This window comes from Plasmodium sp. gorilla clade G2 (genome assembly GCF_900097015.1).
Source record: "Plasmodium sp. gorilla clade G2 genome assembly, chromosome: 10".
Classification (NCBI taxonomy): domain Eukaryota; phylum Apicomplexa; class Aconoidasida; order Haemosporida; family Plasmodiidae; genus Plasmodium; species Plasmodium adleri (nom. inval.).
The window spans coordinates 1,382,501-1,403,224 of record NC_041702.1 but is presented as its reverse complement, the minus strand read 5'-3'; the positions used below and the strand labels follow the sequence as shown (position 1 = coordinate 1,403,224).

The 20,724-nt window shown below is 17.4% G+C and overlaps 7 protein-coding genes across 7 annotated transcripts in view; 3 read left to right on the top strand and 4 right to left on the bottom strand.

The window, feature by feature from the left end:
• Positions 1-746: 746 nt before the first annotated feature.
• Positions 747-3,480, top strand: PADL01_1036700 (GDP dissociation inhibitor, putative; the record flags this gene model as incomplete). The annotated part of the gene is given in 2 exon segments (XM_028682451.1): positions 747-1,301; positions 1,318-3,480. The coding sequence occupies 2 exon segments, from the start codon at positions 747-749 to the stop codon at positions 3,478-3,480; spliced, it is 2,718 nt and encodes a 905-aa protein (XP_028538727.1).
• A 741-nt stretch (positions 3,481-4,221) lies between these two features.
• Positions 4,222-5,241, bottom strand: PADL01_1036600 (antigen UB05; the record flags this gene model as incomplete). The annotated part of the gene is made up of 4 exons (XM_028682450.1): positions 4,222-4,339; positions 4,488-4,552; positions 4,675-4,814; positions 5,205-5,241. 4 exons carry the CDS (start codon positions 5,239-5,241, stop codon positions 4,222-4,224), a joined length of 360 nt encoding a protein of 119 aa, XP_028538726.1.
• Positions 5,242-6,729: 1,488 nt separating this feature from the next.
• On the top strand, positions 6,730-8,118 carry PADL01_1036500 (conserved Plasmodium protein, unknown function; the record flags this gene model as incomplete). The annotated part of the gene is made up of 4 exons (XM_028682449.1): positions 6,730-6,879; positions 7,216-7,335; positions 7,541-7,651; positions 7,951-8,118. The coding sequence occupies 4 exons, from the start codon at positions 6,730-6,732 to the stop codon at positions 8,116-8,118; spliced, it is 549 nt and encodes a 182-aa protein (XP_028538725.1).
• Positions 8,119-8,878: 760 nt separating this feature from the next.
• On the top strand, positions 8,879-13,838 carry PADL01_1036400 (dynein intermediate chain, putative; the record flags this gene model as incomplete). Its single annotated transcript, XM_028682446.1, has 17 exons — positions 8,879-9,243; positions 9,423-9,633; positions 9,769-9,864; positions 9,996-10,280; positions 10,389-10,907; positions 11,016-11,084; positions 11,213-11,273; positions 11,377-11,544; positions 11,653-11,799; positions 12,024-12,097; positions 12,194-12,277; positions 12,434-12,567; positions 12,710-13,011; positions 13,196-13,287; positions 13,375-13,467; positions 13,615-13,650; positions 13,740-13,838. 17 exons carry the CDS (start codon positions 8,879-8,881, stop codon positions 13,836-13,838), a joined length of 2,835 nt encoding a protein of 944 aa, XP_028538724.1.
• Positions 13,839-14,168: 330 nt separating this feature from the next.
• Positions 14,169-14,823, bottom strand: PADL01_1036300 (enhancer of rudimentary homolog, putative; the record flags this gene model as incomplete). The annotated part of the gene is made up of 3 exons (XM_028682445.1): positions 14,169-14,262; positions 14,429-14,549; positions 14,721-14,823. 3 exons carry the CDS (start codon positions 14,821-14,823, stop codon positions 14,169-14,171), a joined length of 318 nt encoding a protein of 105 aa, XP_028538723.1.
• Positions 14,824-16,367: 1,544 nt separating this feature from the next.
• Positions 16,368-19,329, bottom strand: PADL01_1036200 (DNA repair helicase RAD25, putative; the record flags this gene model as incomplete). The annotated part of the gene is made up of 3 exons (XM_028682444.1): positions 16,368-18,115; positions 18,262-19,043; positions 19,190-19,329. The coding sequence occupies 3 exons, from the start codon at positions 19,327-19,329 to the stop codon at positions 16,368-16,370; spliced, it is 2,670 nt and encodes an 889-aa protein (XP_028538722.1).
• Positions 19,330-20,621: 1,292 nt separating this feature from the next.
• Positions 20,622-20,724, bottom strand: part of PADL01_1036100 (dynamin-like protein) — a gene marked incomplete at both ends in the record, with an annotated part of 2,130 nt that continues 2,027 nt past the window's right edge. The window contains one exon of the mRNA XM_028682443.1: positions 20,622-20,724. This exon is cut by the window's right edge and continues 2,027 nt beyond it. Within this exon, the coding sequence (XP_028538721.1) occupies positions 20,622-20,724 (103 nt within the window).

The following is a 20,724-nucleotide window of genomic DNA, read 5'->3' as shown; positions in this document are numbered from 1 at the left end:
GGTCTCAAAAATATTAATATAACACAACACGGCAAGTTATATTCTATGTAGTTAAAATAAGCTAAATTAATAATATATATAAGTAAAAAAAAAAAAATTATATATATATATATATAATATTATAAATATTTGGAAAATATTTCATTATATATATAAATAATAGAAATACTTTTATTCATAGGAAGAATAATATATATTGATATATATGTTAATAATATATATAGTATATATATATATATATAAGATATATAATGAAAAGAAAAATAAATTATAATAATAATTATATAAATAAACAACATATAAATAAAAAATTATAATTATATAAACAAATAAATAAATACATAAATATATGTAATATATAATGAAGAAAAAAAATAATAATTAAATAAAAAACAACGTATAAATAAAATATAATAATAAAATTAATATATATATATATATATATATATATATATTTGACATATTTATGATATAAATACGTATATCTTTTTTTTTTTTTTTTTTTTTTTTGTTTTTTTTTTGATGTTTTTTTCTTTCCTTCTTCCCTTTATAATAATTATAATGTGTACTTAAAATTTAATATATATAATATAATAAAAAGTTAAATAAAAATTTACATCCTCATCATTCTTTTATAAAAAAAGTTTTTAAATATTGCATCCTTATAAAAATTATTAATTTTTTCCACTTATTAATTTTTTAATATTCTAATAAAAAAAAAAAAAGGCACAAAAATAAGACTCTAAATGGATGAAAAAAATAACAAATTATTTGAGTGTGATATATTAATCTGTGGAACAAGTTTGCTGAATACATTATTGTCTGTATATTTTTCTATTAAAAACTATAATGTAATAAATATTGATAAAAATAATTATTATGGTGATTACAATGGTTCATTAAATTTCTGTCAGTTTCAAGATGTACATAATAAATTGGAAAAATTTTATTACGAATTTTTGCCTTTTTCCAATTTGACTCAAGTAAAAAAAAAAGAATTACAAGAAATTGTTCAAAATTATTTCAAAATTAATAACAATAAATTTAATATAGATATAAATCCTAAAATTATATATAATGAAAGTAATATTGTTAATCTTTTAATGAGTGTAAATGCTCATACATATATTAGTTTTTTAGGTATACAATACTTTTATTTAACCTATAAAAAATTTAATGAACAACAACATCAAGAAAATACGAACACTATAAGTAAGGATCATACACAAAATATACAAAATGAAGAAAAGGAAATAACAAATAATTCAACATCTACCATACTCAGCAATAATATTAAATCAAGAAAATAATAATAAAGATGATTTAGTTTTTGTGAAAGTACCTTTAAATAAATCTCAAGTGTTTTTAGATAACAACTTAAATTTGAATGAAAAAAGAATGATTATGAACTTTATATATAAAAATATTGTCTATGATAAAAATTATACATTTTCCAATTTTTCAAATTATGCTTTTATGAAAAAAGGGCCTAATCAATCCTTATCTGAGGATAGTCAAAAAGTAGAAGGTTCCTTAGGAGAAGTAAAAGAAAGAGGAATACAGCAACAAAATAATAATGATAATATCAATAATATTGGTACTATAACACCTTATGATGACGTAAATGATAACATACAAAATTTATCAGAAAATGTTAACATAATAAATTATTTAAATACATTTAATATTACAGACAAAATTTCCGACTATATTATGTACGGTATAGGTTTATTTGATCTTGACCTAGGATATTGTAAAAATGTTCATAATATACCTGAATATTATTTAAGTGGTTTTTCTAAAGAAACAAAATATATCTTGAATAAAAATGAATTCTTAAAACGTCTACACATTTTAGTAAACTCATTAAATAAATTTAAATTACAAAATTCGTTCGAAAACGCATTTATATATCCATCTTATGGATTAAACGATATTATATATGCCCTATCTCGAGTAGCTTGTTTAAATAATTCTATATATATGATAAATAGAAAAATTGAACACATAACATACTCGAATTATAATTATACAAAAGAAAACGAACACCATGAATATGAAAATAGTGAAAATTATAATACATCCAATGTAAAAATAAATGAGGTAATATTAGATAACGGATTTATAATTAAACCTAAATTTGTTATATCAACTGGATCAAATATAAATTTTAAAGAAATGAAAAAATATCTTTTTAAAAATGAATATGAACAAGATAATAATATACATATAAAAACAAGCAGATTATTAGTCTTAAGTACTTATTCTTTTCTAGGACAAAATGGTCTAGCTTTTTATATACATAAACAACCAAAATTAAAACATCAAGTAAAAACCAATTCATGTAATTCTTATTGTACCATTCATATATTGCAGTTAGATTATAGTAGTGGATCATGTCCCCTTGGGTTTTTCTTAACATATTTTACATATCTAGAGATAGAAACAGAAAATGTGCCAAATAAACAACAAAAAAAATATAATAATAATGAAAATAATCATAACAATAATTATAAACATATTGATAGTAGTGGTAATGTTTCTTTTAATTCTGGGCCAGAGTATAATAATGCACATTTTTTTTCTAATAATAATACATACCCAAATGATGACAAACCCTTAAATTATTTATTACTATTGGATGTGTTAAAATTATTTATTCAAAAACAACAAAATGATAAATACAGTAATTGTGACAATTGTTACTTTTATGACAAAAATGTTTTTAATGAACAACTGCTCAAACAAATTAGACATTTTTTTAATACATCAGAATTTAATAATATCAGCCAGTTATCTAATATCAACAATAAAATAAATACAAATAAAAAACATCAAAATAATGAAATAATAGATAAAAGAGAAGACCAATATCAATATGATAAAAACCAAGATGAAATGAATAATATATTAAAAGAAAATAAGGAAGAAGAAAATAAACCAAATGATGAATATTTTATGAACCAATTCAATAATTTACTAAAAAAAGAAGGTATTATTTATATGGCATATTATGAATATAAACCAACTGTATATAGAAAGGATACTATACAATTAATTAATCAAAATTTAGATATATATAAAAATATATTTGAAAATATAGAAAAGCAAAATATAAATAATACCCAAGAAAAAGAAATAAATAAACATAATAATCATGATGATAATGAAAATATTTCTTGTAAAGAAAATCACATGAATAATAAAAACGATGAATTAAATAAAACCAAGAATTGTTCAAAACATTATGAAAAAAAAAAAAACACTATTCAATTAACAACAAATCAAAATATTATAAATCTACTTTTTACTAATGATGTACACAATTATCCTATTTATCCATTAATTGAAGATATTTCCACCTTCATTTACATAATTAGTAAATTTAATCAACAAATATATAATAGTAAAAATGAAACTATATATGATACCTTATATGATTTTAAAACAATTTTTAACTATCAAAATATTAATAGTTAAAAGGGTTAAAAAAAAAAAAAAAAAGTAAACTTATGAATAATATTATATATTCCTTATTATATTATATTATATTATATTATATTATATTATATTATATTATATTATATTATATTATATTTTTATTTTACTTTTTGTTTCATTTCATACTTGTTCATTCTACTTATTTTTCATTATATTTTAATGACGTTTAGTTATTTATATTTATATATAAATTTATACATACATACAAAAAAATATATGCATATATATATATATACATAAATATATATTATTATTTGAAATTTAATGTTTCCATGAGGCATAATATTTAAAAAATAATAATAAAAAAAAAAAAAAAAAAAAAAATTTTTTTTTCCTTATTTATAAAATATGTACAATTATATATATATATATATATATATATATATTAATATGTAAATTTTTGGATTTTTTTTCTTTAACTAAATAACACTTTATATATTATCTGATCAAATGTATATGTTATTGTTTACCAACACATTTTGTATTCATATCACTATATTATTATATTAACTATTTTTATATATATTTTTTTTTTTTTTTTTGAAATTTTTATTCTATTTTTTTTTTTTTTTTTTGAAATTTTTTATTTCATTGAGTATCGCATTGATTCTTAAAATTAATTGAAAATTAGAGTGCTATATATATATATATATATATATATTTGTATAAATATATTTCCATATATTTTTTATTTTTGCACACTTTTTAATATTTGATTGTTTATTTTTTCTTGTCACGATTTAATCTATTTGGATCTTCATCAGCCTTGTGTGCGTCATCTTTACCTTGGGGTTTTCTGCTATCCTTTAATCCATATTTGCTGCCTACACTTTCAGGTCTAAAAATAAAAAATAAAAAAATAATTATAAAAATAATGCATACAAAATTTAAGATATATGTTTATACATCATATGTATATTAAATTTAAGCATATAACTATTTTGAAATACTGTCTTTTTACTCTTATTATATTTCTTTTTTCTTACTTAAGACTAAGGATAATGATACATATGGTAAGAAGCAATATGTGGGTTAAGTTGTACTCGAAAGTCTTCTGAACGAAAAATTTAAATATAATATGAAATAAATTGTCTTTTTTAAAAAAAACACAAAAAAAAAAAAAAAAAATTTAATATATTCATATATGTTTTTTTTTTTTATTCATATCATTACTTTAAAAGGAAATAAACGTGATAATATCATACTTAATTTATTGTTAAACAATTTGGATTCATGTGACATCATAAAAAATTCTGAAAACATGTAAAGGAAGGATGCCGATATTATCATGGCAAATAATGCTATAATTGCACCTGTAAAGAAAAAAAAAATAAAATAAAATAAAACATTTTGACATAAACCAATTACTAATGATATGTATTATATTTTATATATTATTTGTTTATTCAAAATAACATAATTTCTTCATATTATATGTTCATATATATATAATAATATTATGATTATTATATTTGGAGAGCTTTTATGCATATATATTATAATATCAATATATAAAGACTACTACTAATAAATGTAATCAACTCTTATAATATATATAATTATAATATATTTATATAAAAAATAAAGAAATCAATATTTTATTTATTCATTGATACATACAAACATATATTACATATATATAAATATATATATATAATATTATAATAATTTTCTTTTTTTTTTCAAGTATAAAATTATCTTACTATCTAAAAATCTTGATGGTTGAATTTGTGACGCCATTTTTGATTGTTTTTTTTTAAATAAATATAAAATGGTTTTTTAATATTTTTTTCAAAATTGTTTTGATATAAATAATTTTTTTTTTTTTTTGTTTAATATTTTATTATATAAAATATAATATTTAAATAAATGTATTTAAAAAAAAAAAAAAGAAAAAAAAAAGGAAAGAATGAAAGAAAATTTATTAAAAAGAAATAAAAATATATATAATATATGTAATAATAATATATAAATATATTTTTTATTATATATATATTATATAATATTATAATAATATATGTAAATAAAAAAATATATAAATATTTTTTTCAGTAAAAAAAAAAAAAAAAAAAATTAAATATATATTTGTTTTAATACTTCTAGAAATGAAAATATGCTTATATTTTACAGAGTTAAAATAATTTATATATTTTTTAAAAACATAATTTTTTTTTAAAATTTTAAAAAAAAATTATTTTATATATTATATTATTTTTATATATAACAATAATAAATATAAAGAGGTTAAAATATATTTATATATAAAAATATGTAAATATATATATATATATAATTAAAATATATAAATAAATATATTAAAACTATGTAATTATATTTTATATAATTATATATATATAAATAATGTTTAATAAATAATAATTTTTTTTTAAATAAAAAAATAATAATAATATATAAAAAAACTATATGCACAAACAAATATATTCAAAATATATAATTTTTAAGATGTAAATATAAATAAATATATATATATATATATTTTTTATATATATTAATATTATTTTTTTACATATGTATATTATACATATATATATATATATATATATATATATAAATTCATATATAAATTATATATTTTAAAAAATGATATATTTTATATTAATATTTTATAATATCTATGCATTAATTTTATTTTATGTACGATTATTATATATAAATATAATACAATATAAAAATTATTACACTATTTTATTTTATTTTTTTATTTTATATATATATATATATATCAAAAAAAAAAAAAAAAATAATAAAAATAAAAAAATACGATACATATGTATTATATTTTATTAATTTATTCATTATATATATATATATATATTATATATGTATTTTATTTATTTCTTTTTTTTTTATATATAACCGTATAATGCATTTATATATAATTAATTATGTGTTTTTATATTATCATAAATTATATAATTTAAACTAGATCAAATGCAACTTTTATAATAATATATATTTGATATATGAAAAAAAAAGCAAAAATTAAAAATTAGTTTTACATACAATATATATTATATTATATATATATATAATCTTGTATTTATAATATTATCCTAAGAAAAAGAAAGAAAAAAAAAAAAAATTAATTCATACAAAAAATATAATTTCTTATACATTTTTATCAAGTTGATAAAATGTCAAAAAAATGTGTTATCAAAAAACAATAATCTTTTTGTATGTTCTTTGACTAAATTTATTTTTTTAAATATGAAAAAAATTATCTTCAATAATATTTTAACTAATAAATATAATGTGAATTATATTCAAAAAAAGTTCTTTTCAGAACAAATAATAATTGACCATATTAGAAAAGTCAAAAATAAACTAGATAGAGGTTCTCTGTATTTACTACAAGAAGTAAAAAAAAAAAAAAAAAAAAAAAAAAAAAAAGTAAATGCTTTTTCCGTTTTCCTTTGTTTTGTTTTTTTTCTTTTTCCTTATCAATATATATATATATATATAATATAATATACACATTCATACTATACCATATTATTAAAGGTGTCAATTTATTTTTTAATATATATTTATATATATTACATATATTAGACCATCTTTTTTTTTTTTTTTTTTCCTTTTTATTTATATTCTTATTTCATATCAGTTTCCATTTTTAAATATATATCACATATATATATTCCCTCATTTCATTTTTAATTTATTTTCTTTTATTTATTTTTTTTCTTAACTCAGTCTATTAATAATAATCATCAATTTATAAAAGAAGAAAAGAAAGTAAAACTTCAAAAAGTAATCAATGAATTAAATAATTTGTTAACTCATAAATCTTATTTAATGGAAGAGAAAATAAAAGTAAATAATTTCTTAAAAAATAATTTCTTATATAAATAGCTTTTATTTTATTTTATTTCATTTTATTTTTGTTTTTTCTTTATTATTGTCATTTAAAATAAATACGTATACAAATTGAATGACCTATTTATATTTACATATTTATTTTATTATTTAATATTTATCCCTATGTTATTTGCATTTTATAATTTCAAATTCTTTTCAGATATTAAATCAACACAATTCAAAAGGTTATAAAAATAAAGAAATTATAGGTTTATTTGTAACAGGCTTTTTTATTGCCATAGGTTCAATTTCTCACTCCATTTTTTACTTAGTATGAAAAAAAAAGCAATATATATATATATATATATATATATATATATATATATATATATATATATAAGACATATGTGTAACATTTATTTTATACTGAATATTATATGTAATATGTATTTTATAATATGAAATTATATGCAAGTTGTACATTATACCATCACATTATATGTAAGATATATTTTATATCTAACATCATTTCCATATGAATACCTATGAAATAATAAAAGTGCATATAAGATAATATTAATAATCCTTATTTATCTTCTATTTTTTTTTTTTTTTTTATAAATTTTCAAGGTGAGTATGTACGGTATTTATATACTACATCAAGCGTCCAAAGAAAACAATAGTATGATATATATAGAAAAAAAATTAAATGATAATAAGAATAAATTATTGAAAAATAAAAAAAATGTAGAAGACCTTCTAAATTTACTAGAGAATGATTTAATAACAACAAAATGAATTAAATTCAAAAAAAAAAAAAAAATAAATAAATAAAATAATTTGTTCTTTAATATTATATATATATATATATATATATATATATATATTTATTTATTTATTTATCTTATAATTAGTTCCTTTTTTTTTTATGTAACCATAACATATTTTGTTATGATTAATGTGTATAAATATTTAAATTAATAAACCTTACTTTTTTATTTATACTCATATAAATGTAGAAATAATATTTTTTTTTGTTTTAATGTTTATTTTTTCTCTAACATTTTTCAACTCTTATACGTAATTAATTATATATTTATATATATGTATATATTTTTAATGCTTTCTATTTTATTGTCACATAATTTATGCACACAATGATTTTGCTTAAATAAATTATTTTTTTTTTTTTATTTTAAAATTATTTACTTTATTATTGCATATATTATTATATTAATATAATATAATATTTTATTTTGTTATATAAATTAATTCAACATTCTTAAACTTATGTAAATTAAATGTATACATTATAAATCTATTTGTTTTAAAACATATAATAAATCAAATTACATTTAAATATATATATATATATTGTCTTTTTATGTTTTCCTATCTTTTTTCATTCTTTTCTTTTTTACTTTTCCTTTCTCATCCATATATATATATATATATATGTTATTGTAAGTATAATCCTTCGGTCTTTATATTCTTGAATTATTATAATTTAAGAAGACATTTAAAAATTATTAATATATCTATTATATAACTATCCATTATGAAAAACAAGAATGTTTTACATATCGACAAAAAGGAGAAATATAATGAACCCAAAGAAAATATAAAGAAAAAAAAAGAAGTGATCAAAAAAAATGAAGTTCCCAAAAAAAATGAAATAAATAAGAAAAAATTAGATATAGACATTAAAAATAGGACAGATTCTGATTACAAAAATAAACGCGACAAAGAGGGGTTTGAAAATAAATCTGTATCAAATGAAATTAAATACAAGACAACGGATACCGATAAAAAAAACCAGCAGTTAAAAAATTCAATTTTATTCGATGTACATATAACAAATAAGGACGTAGAAACAAAAGGAGATATGAAAATAAGTCAAACAGATGTGAACTCGTTTATTAGGTTCTTTCTAATAACACATTAAATTAAAAAAAATAAATCAATATATATATAAAATTAAATGTATTTGTTTATGAATAATCATACAATTGAAAATATATATATATATTATATAATTCTAATATTATAATATAATAATGCAATAATTTTTTTATCTCTCTTTTTTAAATTCAAAATATTAGAATATTTTTTCAAACTTTTTTATTTAGCGCAGTCAATTTAAAGATAGATAAAGATGTAAAACATATGTTGGAAATCAATCTATCCAAAGAGCTTAGTGATATTATATTTAATAAGTCTTCATCAGTTTTAATAAATAAAAACTATTTCTATACTCTTCTACAAAAGTTTTTTAAATCCGAAGAATATCTTTCTATAAAAAACTCTCTCACTGTAAAAATATATATGTATATTTAAACAACTATACATTATTAAGGAAACATATATATATATATATATATATATATATTTATGTGTATACATATAACCCTAATATATCAATTTTTTTTATTTTATTTCATTTTTAAGGATTACACATTTGATGATATTTTAATGCTACAAAATGATGAGAAAAATACATATTCAATTATTTTCGACACAAACACCTATTCCTACTTATTAGAGGTCCCACTATTTTTAAGTGTTTATATTTTTGTTTTCTTAACCTTTGCCATTAATATAAATTTAAATAAATTTATTCCTAAGTTTACCTTTTTTACTATATTATAATAAATATTTTATTACTAATTTTATAGAAGTATCAAAATACAACTAACACATTTGATATAAATAAAGAAACAGATTATAACAGAAACAGCAGTTTTGAAGACACAGAAAAACTGAATTGTATTTTTATAAAACCAAAAACATATATTTCATCAAATGAAGAAGAAATAAGAAAAGAGATAAATAATACACATACTATTCAAAACAGGAAAAAATTCAAAAAAATTATATATATCAAAAGAGACAAAGTAAAAAACAGTCAACATGAATTTGTAGAATGTGATAAATACACATCAATTAAAAGTAATATGACGGTAAAATATGCATATATATTATATTGATACATAATATTTCTAATCTTTTATTACATACATATAACATATACATATATATATATATATATATATATATATATTATTTAGATAAGAAATGTGGTACAAGAAAAAACTCTAGACTTTTATTCAACAAATTCCATTGTACTTCATGATAAAAATACACAAACATATAAAGCCGTTTTCAAAAACTTAGGTATACAATATAATATTGAATTTTTAAATAAAACCAAAGAAGATATATTGAAATCAATTAATCTAGAAAAATTTCTTCATAAAGTTTTTCCTATTATTGAAAAATCCATAATAGAAAATATCATCATATTACAAAAAGAACAAGAACAAAATTTACAAAGTAGTGATATTTTATCTTTTAAGAATATTAAATATTTAAATAAAATATTTATTTATACAGATGTTAAATATACTACAGACAAAGTTGTTTTATTCACTTTATATCTATCTTTAATAAATTATTTGATATTCATCATTTATATAAATAATAATAAAAATGACAACTTTATTGAAGGTGTTAATACAGATAGCTATATTCTAATATGGTCATATAATAATTATATAAACCCTTTATATGCTTTAATATCACCATATGTAATATCAAAAATAAAAATATACATATATATATATATATATACATATCGTATTTAATAATATTAAATATATATTTCTACATTCACATATATATTATCTAATTTTTAGCAAATCTCAAGTGCCATTGTAAATGAAAATGATTACAATTTAGTTATTGCAGGATGTAGCAATGGCCTGGTTTGTCATTATTTTTCTTCATAACATATATATATATATATATATATATATATATATATATATATATATATGTATATGTTTATATGGACACACAATTTTACACATCCAAAATTTCCTAATCTTTATAGTTAGTAATTTGGAAGTTACCACCAAATTTTAATGGAATATCTGTATTGAATTCTAAAATTAGTACTAAAAAACAATAATAATAATAATAAAATAAATAATTATAAGTCTTACATGAAACATTTTTGATCAAAATATAAACAATTAAATTTCTTTTTCTATTTAGATGAGAAAACTGTAAACATAGAACCTTATTTATTTAGTAGTATAGAACATTCCCATAAAAGAGAAGTAACATCTTTAATTTTTTTAAATGATAAAACTTTAATATTAAATGAGAAGAAAATATCTATTAGTAATCAAAAGAATTGTCATTTGTTAGTTTCTATATCTGGTAAATAATCATATATGTGATTATTATTATTATTATTATTATTTTAATAATTATTATTTATTTGTTTGTTATGTTCTAACTCTTTTTATACATTTTTTCTCTTCATAGTCGATGGATCAATATTAATATGGGATGCAACTAATATTGAAATAGCAGAACCAAAAATTAATATGAAAAAAAAGGATAAGGAATTAGCTGATGAGTTATATGGGTATAAACCTATTTTCAAAATTAATAGTACAAGACCAAATACAGGTAAATTATACAAACGTTATTGTCAAACATAAGGTTTATTTATACTTTTTTTTATATACATAAAATAAATTAAATAGATCTTATTTGGTTTTATATTAAAAAAAAAAAAAAAAAAAAAATATAATATATATATTTTTGAAGCAACTAATATATGACAAATATTATATATATATATATATATATATATATATGTGACAAATTTGAATTCTTTTATTTTTTTATAGAGTATTCACTTGGATATACATATTTTCATTTTATGGAACTAAATGCTAATGTGTCTTCTTTTTTCGCTTTCTCTGTACATAGACATCAAAATATATGTATATATATATATTATTTAAGTTACCTCTATTGCGTTTTTATATATTATATTATTTTGTTATATTCTATTCAGGAGGAAGGTGAATATATAGTTGGTAACTTATATGGATGTATGCAAAAAGATAAGAACTATTCTATTATCAATAAGATAAATGATGTAAAAAAAAAAAAAAAAAAAAAAAAAATTAATATTTGAAGAGCATACACATATATATATATATATATTTATTTATTTATTTATTCTTTTATTAATTATAATAAAAAGAGACCGCATTCTTAATAATATCAATTTTTTCTTTTCTTTTTATTTAAGGATTATAAAAGTTTTAAAACATTAGTATGTGTAAAAAGAAATACTCTCATTAAGTATTTAATTATAACCTTGACTGATACAAATTTTTACTTATGGAAAGAAAACGAGGAGCACCCAATATTTATATCACCCAAGTGATAATTAAATAAATAAATAAATAAATAAATATATACATATATATATATATATATATATATATGATATTATAAATGTAACAGTATTAATTACTATTAATTTTATTATATAATTATGTTTATATTCCTACAAATTTTTCAGAAGCAATGAAATATACTCATGTTGTGAATTTAGCCAAACTAAAATTAGTGTTATATTCATAGGAAAAATAAATGGACATATAGAAATATGGAATTTATCAGAGCAGAAAAATCATTGTATATACTCATTAACAATTAGCAGCTACAGTTTAACATGTGTAAGCATTTTTCAAAATATAGACTCGAATATATTTAATTCTTATGTACATAAAACAAAAGAGGAAAAGAAGAATAAGGATGATAATGATGATATAAATTATGATGATTATGATGATATTATAGATACTAATGAATATTTAATGAGTAAAGATGACGATGGTTAATGAACAAAAAAAAAAAAAAAAATTAAAATATATACATATATATTATTATAGCTTTTAATTTTATTTTTTCTGGATTTTTTATATTTTATAATATATATCGCTACATATATATATATATATATATATATATATATATTTTTTATAATATACAACTAACACAATAGATATGTACAAATATTCTTACAATAAAATAATAATTGGAGATTCGAGTGGTTGTGTATTTGTTTACGAAATTGAAGACAACTTATTAAATTCGGTAAATTTTTTTTTTTTTTTTTTTGGCTATACCCAAAATATATATAAAGTATATTAAATCTTATTGCATTTTATTTTTCATATATAGTCGAAGGAAGAAATGGAAGAATTTTTATTATGGATTGAAAATCGAATTTACCTCAACAAGCAAAAACTGAAAAGACAATTAGAATTATGCAAAGTAAATAAAAACATTATTATTATTTCTATTTACTTTTATTTTAAATATATTTTTACTATATTTTGTTTTTCAATATTATCATTTAAAAAAATCAATAAATATTTTACATTAATCTTCTAAAAATTATTAAAAAAAAAAATTTTGTAGGAAAAAGAAAACATGATGAACAAGGAAGAAAAAAATGTAATATATAAACACATACAAAAATATATATATATATATATATATATTTATTTATATTTATATTTTATATTTTTTTTTATCAAATATAGACAAACGAAAGAAAGGAACAACTGAAAAATAAACTTGATGAAGAATATAAAAACTCTTATGAAAAATATAAAAGTTATTTATTAGGAAATAAAATATAAAAAAAAAAAAAAAAATTATAAGTGTATTTTATTATATTTTCAGTTTATAAACATTAAGTAATTAATACAACATATATAATAATATATATATTTAATAATAACAATAATAAAAATAATATTAATAATCAAAATATTAATAATCAAAAAATTAATAATCATAATATCATTAACCATAAAATTAATAATAAAATTCATAATAATAATAAAATGAAAAAAAAAAAAGAAATTAATGTATTATGACATGGTATATACATAAGTATCATATTTTCTCCCATAATCATTATATAAAACCATATTTATATTTTACAATTTTTATTTTTTTATATTCATTTATTTTCCAATTTGATCTTTAATATGGTCAACCAATTTCTGTTTTATCCAAATTTTATCATGAGGCTTGTACGTAAAGGTAGGTGTATGAAATCTAAAAAAAAAAGTACATATATATATATATATATATAATAATAAAATAAATGACAGGAATACATTTTCTTATATATTATACACATATGTAAGTATATTATATAAATCACATCATTCTATAATATTATTATTATTATTATATATTTTTCAATTTATTAGTATATTACAGTAATATTGTGATTTTTGGTATATTATCAATATATAAAAATAGATCGTTCATATTATAAGTAATTCTCTGAACGGAAGGATCATTTTCTTTTATGGCTTGTTCATATAACTGGCATATTCCTATTAGAAAAAAAAAAAGTTTTTTTTTTTTTTTTATAATAAATATATATATATGTCGTCGTATTTACATGTGCATATGTCTTTCTAATAATCAGTTATATATATATTACATCATATAAATGTTACAAATAAATATAAATATATATATTTATTATTATTATATTGTTTAACCATTTAAAGCTAATTTTAAGGATTTGTACTCAACAAATGTTCTACTTTCAATTTTTTGTGAAAACTGAACTAATAGAACAACGTCACTATATCCTGCATTCATTTTTTTTTTTTTTTTTTTCTTTTTTTAATATATAAAATATATTTTTTTTTTTCTTTTTTTTTTTTTTTTTTTAATATTTTCCTTTGATATATATTCTGTTTATAAATAAATAGGAATAATTTATTATATTTTCTTATTTTATTAGAGTATAAAATTTATATACAGATTTATTTTTTCTCTTTTCTTTTTTACTATTACTTATTGTAATTAATATTTTCTCTTTAAATAAAATGAATAATTAGAATTACAAGAGAGAAAGAAAGAAAAAAAAAAAAAAAAAAAAAAAAGATTTAATAAATATATAATTTACATGTAAATAAATATAATATATATCATATATATTATATATACAATAATATAATTAAAGTTTATACATTTATTTATATATGATGGATTATATTATAAATAAATATATGATATACATTATCCATAGTTATCACAGGTAATAATATAAAATGTAAATATATATTTTATAATAATAAACTATATTTTTAAAAAAATTTATATATACATAATACATACATTTTTTAATTATATAAACATTATATAATAATATTTAAAAAAATAATAATAAAATAAAATATTAATTAAAAATTTGTTCTTATTAAGTTTTATTTATTAATTCGTATTTTTTTTTTTTTCTTAATGATATATATTTATATATGAAGATATATATTCTTTATCTTATATAATATACACAATATATTTATTTTTTATCATATCCACATAATATTATTATTTTATAAGTATATAGAAACAATATTAATAAATTTTTTTTTTAATTATTATACATATCTATAAAATATATAATTATTTATTTATAATAAGTTTTGATATATTTTTAATAACAAACAATTCAAAGAAACCAATAAATAAGTAAATAAATTTATGTATAAATAAAACTCAAAATGTAAGTAATCTTTTTGAGGTTTTTTTCTAATTATATACATACAAAAGATAATTTCTCATATTAATAATTAAGTGGAACAACATGAAAACATGTTTTTTCTTATAATTTTATATGTAGATATATAAATTTTTTTTTTTTTTTTCATATATAGAAAAACACATTTCAATTTATCAGTTCATCAATTATTGAGAATCTAACTTATATGTTAATGCTGAAAATTTATTGATGTGTTTTTCAAATGTTTATACTTTATTTTTTCATCTAACCTTTTACAAAAATATGGATTCAACTAATGATATATAAATATGTTATGTATATTATCTTATCAGGGCTAAGATATATGCTAAATGATATATATATATATAAATATATATATATATATACATACATATAACACATTTATGCGTTTCACACATTCAGTAATATGATCTAATAATATAAATATGTTCACAAAGAAATCTACTTTATTATTATGTGATAAATATATATATTTAATATTTAAACCTTTGAAAGATATTTATATAAATGTTATTATCATATTAAATATTTATCTATTGTTATTAAAAAAAAAAAAAAAAAAAAAAAACATAATTAAACAAACTATATTTTAATATAAAAATAACATTAAACAAATTCATTTATTTTGACTTAAAAATTTTCTAAAAAGTATATGCTTATCTGCAAATTTTTTTGTGGGTACTTTTTTTTTATCAGCAAATGTTACATCCATATTTGATGATAATTTTAATAATCCTCCTGTAGTATTATCTATTTTCTTTAATGAATCGTCTTTTTTATTTAATAAAATATTAGAATTGCTCTTATTAACTTTAGTATTATCTTTCTTAAAAGTCTGGTCTTCAAATAAATCATCATCTTCATCCATATTTCCATCATCCGTACTAGCCAAAATACATTTGAGTAAATTTTCTTGAATTTTTTTATTTTTATAAACTAAATTAAGTTTATTAAAATCGACAATATTATCACTAAGGACATTATAAGCATATCCTTGGTTAATAAGAAATCTTTGTCTTTTATCTGAATAACACATTTCGATTGTATCTTTACTGACTAAACTATAAAAAAAAGAATCAGGGTCATTAATATTTTTTTTTTCATTGGCTTTATTTTTTGGTCGAATAATTCTTCCTAATCTTTGTGCTTCTTGTCTTCGTGAAGCAAAATTAAAGGAAATTTGTATAACAACATTTGCTATGGGTATATCAATAGCATTATCTCCTACTTTACTTAATAATATGGTATTAATGGAAGAGTCATGTTTAAATTTATTAATAATTGCTATTCTTTCAATTGGTGATAGTTTACCATATATAAATGGTTTATTTAAAGTTTTAGCTATATGTAATAAGGCAAATATATTATCACTAAAAACAATAATTTTATCATTATTCTGTTCATGGTATTTTATTAAATATTCACACATCATTAATTTTCGAGGGTTACATGTATATAATCTTCTTTTAATAAAGCTATTTGATTTTAAATAATATTTATAAAAGGAACATGGCATACTACACCATATTTCCTTACATAATGCTTTTGCTAAAAAACCTTTATTTTGTAATTCTACCCAATTAGCTTCATATAATTTAGGACCAATAATCCAGTGTAAATCTCGAATCAATAAATCTTCTCTTACTAATGTAGCTGTTAAACCAAGTTTACAATGTGATTTAACAATATCATTTATTCTTCTAAATGATGGAGCTGGAGCAAATTGTACTTCATCAAAAACTAATAAACCCCATTCTCTTCTTCTTATATCATTTACTATTCTTAAACTTTGTTCACTTCTTTTTCCTGAATAGGAAAGCATAGTATATGTTGATATTAAAACACCTGCTTCATTAATAGGCCATAAATCTAATTTATAATCTGATGTTAATATTCTAATATGTCTTGGATGAATATTTGTAAAATCTTCAAATTGTTTCTTCCATTGTTCTACTGCTACAGCTGATGTTGTTAAAAATAAAGCAGACTTTTTAATAGTACTTGCTGCAGTTATACCCGTTAATGTTTTACCCACACCACAAGGTAACACTATAATACCTGAACGACTTCTACCATTACTAAACATTTTCCTAAGTGCCTTTTCTTGATAATATCTTATCTGAACATGACTCTTTAAAGAACATATTAAATTTGGATTCTTCTTATCCCTTCTAAAATCATATTCCATTAATAAAGGCCTTTGCATTGTTTGCAATGCTTCTTGTTTTACTTCTTCTATCTTATCACAATTTACTTCAAATGAATATACTTCAGCAGTATTTGTAGAATTATCGTTTGCATTTAAATTCGCATGTTTCGTTTCTTCCATCATTAGTTGTTTTTCACTTTCGCTAATTTTAAATCCTACAAGGTTATAAAATTAAAAAAAAAAAAAAAAAAAAAAAATATATGAACAAATATGAAAAAATATGAACAAATATGAACAAATATGAACAAATATGTATACATATATAATATATATATATTATATATATGTCCTGTGGTATTACCTAACTGGGTTGTATCCAACACGGGGGCCTCATATGTTAAGTAGCAATCCTTTCCTTTTTGTTCTTCACTGAATAAATTATTCGTAGTTTTCTCTATATTATTATCATTGCTATTGTTTTTATTATCATTTTTGTTATTATCTCTATGCCTATTATCCAATAATCTATTATTCAAATTATACAAACTTTTCATATTTTTATCATTATTATTATCAGTAGAATATATTCTTGCATTCTGGATTGTATCATTATTCAATAAATAATCTAACTCTGATTTGTTTGTAGCTTCTATATAATATTTATTTTCTCTTAACACTAATTTCACTTTTCCAAAGGATTCAGCACTTTTAGTGATATTACATATTAATTCATTAGGTAAAACATTTTTAGAAAATTTATCTAAATTAATTAATAATTCATCAAGAGTTATACCTACTGATATTGCAGCATATAAAGAGAAAATGGTTAATTGAAATTCATGAATTAATTCTGGTCTACATATTGGTTCAGCTATTGTTATTAAAAAATCAGATGCTTGCTTACTACAACTATTAAACATTTCTAAATATATAAATCCATCTGAACATATCCACAAGGGTTTATTCATATGATTCTTTTTTAATTTCATATCTTTACTATAATCATGAAAACCTCTTTGTTGTATATTTATCGAATCTGTGCTAAAAGGTAAATTTATTACCTTTTTATCAAATCGCATTTCATAATAATCTTTTAGTTGTTTTTTTACCTTTTTTGTAAATTCTCCATTTGTGCTTTCTTTTCTGAAAAGAAGAAAAAAAAATAAATACAAATATACATATATATATATATATATAAGAATCTATACAAATAAATAAATAACAACAATAGTTGAGATAATTTGGGGGTTGCAATTATTATGCACTTATATATATATATATATATTTACAATTTCTTAGCAGCCTTCAATTTACGTCTTTTTAAATTTTTTGCATAATAATTCTCATTTAAAATATCTGATCTTTTCCTTGAACCTCTTGTATGAGACAAATTGGGGCTATAATTAGATGGATCCTTCAAATTATCCATCTTTCAAATATATCATTATATATAAAAAATATATATAGGTTTGACAAATTTATATTCAATTATGATATAATAAGGCGGACGAATTAATATATATATATATATATATATATATAATAAAAGAACAACAAAAAAAAAAAAAAAAAAAAAACAAAAAAATTATAAATTATAAATTATTCCCAAAAACTTTCATTATATTTTTCAGAATAAAATTGTATTGACATAAATCTTTAGAAAAAATAAAAGAAAAAGAAAAAGTATTCAATTTTGTATTTAAAATTATGAAAAGATATTCTTAATATTGAAAGAGAATATGAATAAGAGTTTATAATATCAAACAATAATATATAAAGTCATTTATTATAATATAAATATATATATTTATATTATATATAATGTATTAAAATTTACAGAAAAATTACAAACAAATGATATAATATATATATGTATATATATTATATATATATTTAATGAAATTCAATATAAAGATTAGTTATGGAATTATTATAATAATTTTAAATTTTATAGGACTAAACAATTATTAATATATAATATTATATAAATATATTCTTTTTAATTCTGTTTATTGTGAACCCCTAAAAAAAAAAAAAAAAAATTATACATGGGTGAAAAAAATTTTCTATAAAAAAATATATACATATATATTATATATATATATATATATATATATATATATATATATATTTTTACATTTAAAAAAAATTTTTTTTTCGCAAATATAATTTGCTTAAGAATAAAAAATAAGTACATATATTTATTTATAAATATTCTTTATTTTTCTTGTATTTTTTTTTATTTTTTTTAGTGTTTTAAATTTTTTTTGTTTTTAATTTATATAACAAAAAGTAATTGTAATTGTAAGATTAAAAAAACAATGGAAAAAAAAAAAAAAAATTATATGTTTTATGCAAGTGTAATATATATGTCTGACAAATGCATAATTATTTTTAAGTTCAAAATAAAAAATATGTATGTATATATATTTATTTTATAGAAAATATATTTTTCAATGTATTTTTTTTTATATATTATATATATGTGAAGAAAAATTTATAGATTGTTAAATATTTTAAATGGACAGTATTATAATAGATATTTATAAATATAAAAAAAAAGAAAAAGAAAAATGGATGATTTTCCCAAAGGAGATAGATCCCCAATATATACATATATATATATATATATATATTTATTTATTTATTTATTTATATTTACATATATATGATGGTTTTATTCGCCTCCTTTCTTTTGTTATACATAAAAACCTTATCATTTTAAACTTCTTGGTTCCTAATTTCTGCCAACATTTTTATTGCTTGATTTAAAGATTCGAGATTTTTTTTGCAGTTATTTCTTTTTACTTTAATAGATGAACAT